Here is a 10,218-nt window from a genome sequence, read left to right on the forward strand (position 1 = left end):
GCGCCCTGCGTGAAACAGTCCGAGGACCCGGAAGTGAGTGCCGGCGTCTCCCTGGAGGGAATTGACGCCAAGAAGACAGATGTCCATGGCCGGGGCCATAGACGTTACACTCTGTTTAGCTCTATTAGTTAAACGGCACAATATTTTTTGGCTAATAGTAGAGTGGACTTTTCCACATACTATGCTGACCTTCCAGATCCACTTTAAAATTCTATAAGTAATTCAATGTATTTAAAAAGTATTTTGCTTCTTATTTATGGGATAATGTACCTCATATGATAAATTACAATAATTTTTGGAGTCACCGAAGAGCTCCTTGAACATATATAAAATGCTGCAGAATGAGTGCTTTTAATACAGATCATGCAACTCCTTTTAACATCTAACATAGCAAGGGTACATAATTTTTTTGTAATACACACCTCAATTGATGCAAAAGCTATATTGGATATTGTCCCCAAAACAGTGTCCGCCACTGTCAAACATACAATGGCACTGACAATGCCCTCCAGCGAGTGCCCTCAAACAGTGCCACTCATGAGTGCTAGTCAAAATGCCTCTATACAGAGAGAGCCATAGTACCCCCCCCCCCCCCCCCAAACAATGGCAGGCATAGTGACATTAAAAAGAGCCAGGTGCAATTCCCCTTATGAAAGCTCATGTGTAAATTCCATCAATACATCCCATATAGAGCTAACCAGTGCCCCCAAAAAGATGTTCTGTAGCTCCAGCCCTCCATAGTTCTGTTTTGATCTCATGAATTTGTAAATTGATGTAGAATGTTATGTGGGATGTTTAGGAATAGCTGGTGGTGAGTTGGCAGACTGCTGTGTGGAGACACTGGGCAATTGATCTTAATAGAGAAAGGAAATTAGGGGCAGCGTTTTGTGGCACCGTTCTATATACGTAGCCTGGGAGTCAAAGCGACTTACATACAGTGCCGATTTTTAAATATTAAAACCAAGTTCAGTAGTTGCCATGATTCCTTGATACTGGCCTTCATCTTTAATGAAGAAATAAAAGTGCTGCCTATGTTATATATTTTTAAATATTTTTTTTAATTAACGTTGTAAATGTATAAAAGTAAAAGTCAGCTACTAGAACTTTGATCGGGTTACCATGACAAGTGATCCAATTCAAATGGAATTAATTTGTTTCTTATTTGTAAATAAATGAATGCAATATGGATAAAAGTAAAGCCTGCAGAAAGCAATGTTCTAACTGAAATGGAAAACATAGAAACAATAATAAGCACACAATTTCATTTCATGGGTATTGAACTGAAGGTGGCATTGATATGAGAGCGGCGACTTGAGTATGGAATACTTTTGTAGTTTATCCAAATCTGTGACATGAGACTTGATACAAATAAACCTTAGGTAGCTGGTCGGTTTAATAGTTGTGTTTTATTTTGAATTTATAAAAATGTGAAGATTTGGCCTTACGCAAGATTTACACATTAACATTATCCCCCCAGTCTTAAAGGGGTAATCTGGTCGTAAAAAATTATTCAGCAATGGTTTAAATTAAATTTAAATTAAATTACTTCGGTTATGAAAGATGCTCCAATCCCCCATTTTGTTCCTCAGCCACATAGTACAGGAAGTACTGGGGTTTCTGACTATGATGTGATGTAGTGACCAGCGCTACGTAGCGGAAGGCTACCCCTCCCATTGGCGTCAGCTAGTTCTCTATTCTACTGTAGTCACATGGTCACATATTGACTCCCAGCAATATGAAAGGAGATGCTGGAATTTGTAGTCTTTCACCTCTCAATGACAGCCGTAATCAGGAAATAAATCAACAGTTTGGCTATCAGATCGGGAAGTGGTATATCATAAAAAAAATCCACTTTTTCACGTTGATTATACATGGGAGGATGTCTAATGGTGTGTACATGTGTTTGGTACTGTTATTTATTTTTCCCTGGCGCTGGATAACTTCTTTAATGCTATTAATTTTCCTGAACTTACTCAGTGACTGTTCTTTCTCTCCCCTAGGATCACAAAGGCGCAGACTTATTCCAGCTTTATCACTCGATGCAACCTCTCCTGTAAGAAAACCAGCCAACAGCCCGGGAGTACGCTGGGTGGACGGTCCATTACGTAATGGACAGCGAGGCCTGGGAGAACCATTTGAAATAAAAGTTTATGAAATAGATGATGTGGAGAGGCTCCAACGTCGCCGAAGTGAAGACTGCAAGGTATATGGTTTCATGATGAGTTCAAATACCAGATATATATATATATATATATATATATAGCAGACAAAAAATGGCGACAGCACCCTGCGACACTAATGCCACCTAAACCACTAAATATAAATAAATATGCACTAAAGCTAAATCTACTTACAAATAGGGAGGTTCTTAGTGCACATTTTGATCAAAAAGTGTTAGCCCACCTGCCACGACAAGGCGACCTCTGTAAGGTGGGAACCTACGCTGCACATACACCCAGAACTGGGACTAAGCCTACATATATATATATACCTGGGGATGGTAGGATCCAGCATTGAACTGATTAAAATCACCCAGGGCAGAATGGGAGGAGTGCAAGAACAACAAGTGGAGGCAGTCACTCACCCCACATATATGGATACCATAAACACAACAAAAATTTGAACAGCACATTCCAACTAAATGATACAAAATGTATGCAGGTGCAAGAACACCTGTGACTGCAGATATACAGCAGACAAAAAATGGCGACAGCACCCTGCGACACTAATGCCACCTAAACCACTAAATATAAATAAATATGCACTAAAGCTAAATCTACTTACAAATAGGGAGGTTCTTAGTTCACATTTTGATCAAAAAGTGTTAGCCCACCTGCCACGACAAGGCGACCTCTGTAAGGTGGGAACCTACGCTGCACATACACCCAGAACTGGGACTAAGCCTACATATATATATATACCTGGGGATGGTAGGATCCAGCATTGAACTGATTAAAATCACCCAGGGCAGAATGGGAGGAGTGCAAGAACAACAAGTGGAGGCAGTCACTCACCCCACATATATGGATACCATAAACACAACAAAAATTTGAACAGCACATTCCAACTAAATGATACAAAATGTATGCAGGTGCAAGAACACCTGTGACTGCAGATATACAGCAGACAAAAAATGGCGACAGCACCCTGCGACACTAATGCCACCTAAACCACTAAATATAAATAAATATGCACTAAAGCTAAATCTACTTACAAATAGGGAGGTTCTTAGTGCACATTTTGATCAAAAAGTGTTAGCCCACCTGCCACGACAAGGCGACCTCTGTAAGGTGGGAACCTACGCTGCACATACACCCAGAACTGGGACTAAGCCTACATATATATATATACCTGGGGATGGTAGGATCCAGCATTGAACTGATTAAAATCACCCAGGGCAGAATGGGAGGAGTGCAAGAACAACAAGTGGAGGCAGTCACTCACCCCACATATATGGATACCATAAACACAACAAAAATTTGAACAGCACATTCCAACTAAATGATACAAAATGTATGCAGGTGCAAGAACACCTGTGACTGCAGATATACAGCAGACAAAAAATGGCGACAGCACCCTGCGACACTAATGCCACCTAAACCACTAAATATAAATAAATATGCACTAAAGCTAAATCTACTTACAAATAGGGAGGTTCTTAGTGCACATTTTGATCAAAAAGTGTTAGCCCACCTGCCACGACAAGGCGACCTCTGTAAGGTGGGAACCTACGCTGCACATACACCCAGAACTGGGACTAAGCCTACATATATATATATACCTGGGGATGGTAGGATCCAGCATTGAACTGATTAAAATCACCCAGGGCAGAATGGGAGGAGTGCAAGAACAACAAGTGGAGGCAGTCACTCACCCCACATATATGGATACCATAAACACAACAAAAATTTGAACAGCACATTCCAACTAAATGATACAAAATGTATGCAGGTGCAAGAACACCTGTGACTGCAGATATACAGCAGACAAAAAATGGCGACAGCACCCTGCGACACTAATGCCACCTAAACCACTAAATATAAATAAATATGCACTAAAGCTAAATCTACTTACAAATAGGGAGGTTCTTAGTGCACATTTTGATCAAAAAGTGTTAGCCCACCTGCCACGACAAGGCGACCTCTGTAAGGTGGGAACCTACGCTGCACATACACCCAGAACTGGGACTAAGCCTACATATATATATATACCTGGGGATGGTAGGATCCAGCATTGAACTGATTAAAATCACCCAGGGCAGAATGGGAGGAGTGCAAGAACAAGTGGAGGCAGTCACTCACCCCACATATATGGATACCATAAACACAACAAAAATTTGAACAGCACATTCCAACTAAATGATACAAAATGTATGCAGGTGCAAGAACACCTGTGACTGCAGATATACAGCAGACAAAAAATGGCGACAGCACCCTGCGACACTAATGCCACCTAAACCACTAAATATAAATAAATATGCACTATATATATATATATATACAGATGGACTAAACTAATTAGGACTAACATGGTGTCGGCCCATGTGACCCCCCTCTACCAAACACACATAATGTAACCCATGTCAGTTACTAAGCAGCAGGGTTACATAGCATCCATTGGCTAACTGAATAGGACCAATGGTAGAATGATGATGAACAACTACATCACTGTCCTTGTATTTACTTGTAAAACAAGTCTTCCTGTCTCTAGGTGATATATAAAATGGCTGCCTGTCTCTAGGTGATATATAATGGCTGCCTGTCTCTACGTGATGTATATAATGGCTGCCTGTCTCTACGTGATGTATATAATGGCTGCCTGTCTCTACGTGATGTATAAAATGGCTGCCTGTCTCTAGGTGATATATATATATAATGGCTGCCTGTCTCTACATGATGTATATAATGGCTGCCTGTCTCTATGTGATGTATAAAATGGCTGCCTGTCTCTAGGTGATATATAATGGCTGCCTGTCTCTACCTGATGTATATAATGGCTGCCTCTCTCTAGGTGATGTATAAAATGGCTGCCTGTCTCTAGGTGATGTATAAAATGGCTGCCTGTCTCTACCTGATGTATAAAATGGCTGCCTGTCTCTAGGTGATGTATAAAATGGCTGCCTGTCTCTAGGTGATATATATAATGGTTGCCTGTCTCTAGGTGATATATATAATGGCTGCCTGTCTCTAGGTGATATATATAATGGCTGCCTGTTTCTAGGTGATGTTGTTAATGAATTCTTTATTCATAATTTTAATAATGAAAAGAAAGAAGGGAAGGGGTTACATATGGAAAGGGTAAGGGGGAGGGATTTATCAATGTAAGTAAAATTAACATAAACAAATGTCTCTGCTGTTTGTTACCTATCAATGAGATTTGAACATGCAAAGTTACATTAACCCCTTAATACCGAAGGCATTTTAAACCTTAATGACCAAGCCATTTTTTAGGTTTTTCCATCGTCGCATTCAAAGAGTTATAGGTTTTTTATGTTTTACTACTTTTACACAGCAAAAACACTTTTTTTCAAAATTATTTGTTTTTGTGTCTTTATATTTTAAGAGCCATAACTTTTTTATTTTTCCGCCGATGCAGCTGTATGACGGCTTTTTTCTTGCGGGATAACTTGTCATTTTTATTGGTACCATTTTGGAGTACATGCGACTTTTTGATCACTTTTTATCACATTTTTTTGGTGGCAGGATGAACAGAAAACAGCAATTCTGGCATTACTTATTTATTTTATTTTTTACGGTGTTCACCACGTGGGTTAAACAATGCAATCGTTTTATAGTTGCCATTGTTATGGACGCGGCGATACCAAATATGTAACTTTTTACCTTTTCCATAATAAAGTATTTTGTAAGGGGGAAAAGTGGGTTTTTGATTTTTTTTATACTTGAGATTTTTATTTATTTATTACAAACTTTATTACATTTTTTGTACTTTTTTTTTAGTCCCACTAGGGTACTTCACTATGCGTACTTTTGATCGCTTTTATAATACACTCATTTTTTTTAGACAAAGGCTTCTGTATTGGTATAAGAAAGGTATGTGAGCAGAATTTTAACCCCTTAAGGACACAGCTATTTTGAGCCTTGGGGACGCAGCAATTCGTTGCTTTTTGAGTTGACATAACTGTATGTGGGCTCGTTTTACGCCGGACAAGCTGTATTTTTTAATGGTATCATTTTAGAGTACATATAGTGTTTTGAAAGCCTTTTTTTGGGGGTGTAATGGAGAAAAACAAAAAATTGGGTTTCTTTATTACGTCGTTCATCATGCACTAAAAATTACATGTTAACTTTATTCTGCTTTACTCTGCTGTTTTACTACTTTGCATAATGAAAACACTTTTTTTTTAAAGTAATTTGTTCTGAAAACCGTAACTTTTTTTCTTACCATCAACGGATCTGTTTGAGGGCTTGTTTTTTGCTGGACAAGTTGTATTTTTAAATGGCACTATTTTGGGGGTACATATAACTTATTGATTAACAGAATTTTTTTGAGGGGGAGTGAAAAAAAAGCTATTTGGCCATTGTTTTTTTTTTTGTTTTCTTTTACACCGTTCATCGTGTGGTCTAAATAATGTGTTGACTTTATGATATGGGTCATAACTATCTCGATGATACCAAATATGTGTATAGTTTTATTTTTTTAACTTTTATAGAAGCAAATGTTTTTTTTGTTTTTTTTTACTGTTCACCTTTATTAATAATTTTTAAATTTATCACTTTTTTTTAAATACCACAGGGGACTTCAAAATACTATCTACTGATCGATTATATAATGCTTTGGTATCCTTAGTATGCCAAATAATTAATGCCTGTCAGTGTAAATGTGACAATATGTTAGGCTGTGCCTTAGTCATATTGCAATGGCAAGCCTGGAGTCCTTTGTTAGGATCCCGGTTGCCATGGCAACCCAACGGTGCCCCGCAACACGATGGGGTAGTAAAGGGAGCCTCCTACTTCTGTAACCACTTAAATGCTGGGGTTGGCATCTGAGAGGTTGAACGGCCAGGATCAGAGGTAACTATGATACCGTCCGTTGCAGCGGGATGTCGCCCATGCCATCCACTGGGCGCACCATTATGCCCTATTACTTGTGAGAAGACAACAATTAGGGCGTAATGGTACGCCTATTTGCACAAACGGGTTAAATATTTATTATTTTTTTCTGTTACATATATAGCGTCAGCATATCCCGCAGCACTGTACAGACGTACAGGGCTCCCAATCTCAATTCTCCATCGCTAAAGGAATTTACAAAATAAATTTGAAGAAATAACATTTCTCTCATGTATATGTTCTAAATATTTTTTCTCAGACGTTGTCACGGTTTAGTTCAAAGCTGAAGATCCTTGAACATCGCCAACAGAGAATTGCAGAGGTCAAAGCTAAGTATGAATGGCTTATGAAAGAATTAGAGATCACCAAGCAGTACTTGATGCTGGATCCAAATAAATGGCTCAGTGAATGTAAGTCATATTTTAATTGCAATTATATATTTTGTGGAAATAATAAGGAAAGCACTATATATAATTTGTGGTCACCTTATTAGGGATCTCCATATATCATCCAATCATGTGGCTGAAAATCAAATCTTACAGACATGGTTGACAAGAAATGTGAACTGAGTAAATGACTATAGTGTCAGATGGAATGGATTCAGTGTCTCGAAAATTGCTGATCTGGGATTTTCAGGTCTACAGTTTATAAAGAATGCACAAAACATCCAACCATATTTGCCAAGAACACGAAACTAAGGCTACATTTGGCACATTTGAACATCGGGAACTCATTGCCTGGTCCTGAAAATCGTAATATCTGCCGCACCATGCAAGTGTTAGGCTTACAATTTGGCATAAACCGCATGAATGCATGGACCATCCTACTTTGTGTCAGCTGTTCAGGCTGGGGTGGTAGTGATGTTATGGTATGGAAAAAAAATTTGTTGCACACATTAGGACTGTTGATACCAACCGAGCATTGTTTAATGTAACTGCCTACCTGAGTATTGTTACTGACCATGTGTATTCCTTCAGTCTATACATCATTCAATGGCTTTTCCCGCAAGATAATGCTTTGCGTCACATATTGTATGTCATCCCAAGCTGGTTCCACAAACATGATAATAAATTCGGAGTACTACCATTTTTTGAATACTCCCCAGATCTTAATCCAGAAGACCACTTTTGGGATCGGTGGAACGTGAAATTTGTTGCATGAATGTGAAGTAGACTTATGTCGACATGAACTAGACTCTCTAAACATCTGCAGCACCATGTTGAATCCATACAATAAATAATTCAGTGTGTTCTGCTGGCAAAGGGGGTCTACCCAGAACTAGAAAAATGTACCTAATAAGAGGGCCATTGAATTGAATTTAATGCATGTAAATTCAACAGGTTTTGTTGGTGTACTGCATGCAGCATTGTACATTCCTTGCTGATAGATAGATAGATAGATAGATAGATAGATAGATAGATAGATAGATAGATAGATAGATAGATAGATAGATAGATAGATAGATAGATAGATAGATAGATAGATTTTATACGGCTATAGCTACATTTAATCTATTTTTACTTTGTTTCAGTCGACTTGGAACAAACCTATGAGGTGGACTCCCTGGAATATTTGGAAGCACTGGAATGTGTGACAGAACGTTTAGAAAACAGAGTCAACTTCTGCAAAGCTCACCTTATGATGATAACCTGCTTTGATATCACCTCAAGGCGTCGGTAAACATGGAGGGTTGAAGCTAGTGACCACAATACAGACTTACTCACCATCAGTAGTTAATTTCACCCTCCTAAAAACATCCAAAGACTTTCAAATGAAGACAACCGATGGACAATGTAATGTCGGAAAGCGACAGAGAATGTGAAAAGAAGGGCAGGGAAACGTTGTCAATAGGGATGAACACATTTGCAAATTATGTTTTGAAATTTTAAAATATAAAAGACAAAGGTCAGCAGCAAACTGAAGAGAGCACTTTGAGAAACTTTAATGGTTAATTTTTGTATATAGAGACTGGTAACAGAATTGAACTTTTTCCTCCTTTATGAGCATAGCGGGACGAAGAATGAGGGACTAAAAGTACTGTACGATGGAGAAGAGTCTGCAGTGAGACTGAATAAGTGCCTTTAAACCTTTAATATCCAAACCTTTGTGTCAATACTTTCTTGTGTACAGATGGTGCTAGTCACAGAAAAAAGAAAAAAAACAACTTTTTTTTTTATGTATTTGCAGCTTGTTTTCCCATTGTGTTTTATCTTAACTCTGACTTGCTGTTTTAAGTACTTGTGTTTGTTGCAATGTTTTATGATCAGTACAGCTTATGACTATGCGTGATCTGTCTGTTATCAATGTTTGGACACTTAAAAGATTCACATGGTCAGTACCTGGTAAGGGTTTTCTTTGTGACAGTTACTGAAGATAAACAGCTTGTGTATGCATGTTTAGGTATACAGTATTAAATGTACAATGGGCACAGCTCCATACAGTATTAAAAGAAACGTTTTCTAGTCTTATTTGTCATGACTTGTCCTAAAGATCATTGTTTGGAAAATTGAAGATCTCTGGAAAAATTTGCAAATATGGAGTTAATGGCTATGGAAATATTTGCACTGGCATTTTTCTTTATTGTTTATTTTCTTCCTAAATGCAAAATTAAGTAACATTCTAAATAGTCTTCAGTAACATTTCCCATCATTTCTTTATGCTGTAGAGTCTGTTTAACTGTTGAACTCCTCACTTAGCTGGTAGTCCTGATGTTTCAGACATAGGTCTAACAGCAGACTGCTCCTGCCTATGTCTGATCTCCCCAACCCTTCTCTCAGAGATACAGTGATAGAGACAGCAGCAGAGAGGGAGGAGGTTGTACACAATAGATCAGAGTGTGGAGGGGAAGGAAAGCACTTAAAGAGACTCTGTCACCACATTATAAGTGCCCTATCTCCTACATACGGAGGTGGGCGCTGTAATGTAGGTGACAGCAGTGCTTTTTATTTCGAAAAACGATCTATTTTTACCACGTTAGGAGCGATTTTTAGCTTTATGCTAATTAGGTTCTTAATGCCCAAGTGGGCGTGTTTTTACTTTAGACCAAGTGAGCGTTGTACAGAAGAGTGTATGACGCTGACCAATCAGCATCATGCACTTCTCTCCATTCATGTACACAGCAGATAGCGATATAGCTATATCGCTATGT

The 10,218-nt window shown here is 38.5% G+C and overlaps 1 protein-coding gene across 1 annotated transcript in view; it reads left to right on the plus strand.

Moving 5' to 3' along the window:
* KIF26B (kinesin family member 26B) overlaps positions 1-9,535 on the plus strand; it is a 315,882-nt gene extending 306,347 nt beyond the window's left edge. The window contains exons 13-15 of the mRNA XM_075862905.1: positions 2,001-2,203; positions 7,330-7,480; positions 8,602-9,535. Coding sequence (XP_075719020.1) covers positions 2,001-2,203; positions 7,330-7,480; positions 8,602-8,750 — 503 coding nt within the window. The 3' untranslated portion in view covers positions 8,751-9,535. The remainder of the gene's footprint in view (positions 1-2,000; positions 2,204-7,329; positions 7,481-8,601) is intronic.
* The last annotated feature ends 683 nt before the right edge of the window (positions 9,536-10,218 follow it).

Source organism: Rhinoderma darwinii, chromosome 4 (assembly GCF_050947455.1).
Source record: "Rhinoderma darwinii isolate aRhiDar2 chromosome 4, aRhiDar2.hap1, whole genome shotgun sequence".
NCBI classification, from domain to species: Eukaryota; Metazoa; Chordata; class Amphibia; order Anura; family Rhinodermatidae; genus Rhinoderma; species Rhinoderma darwinii.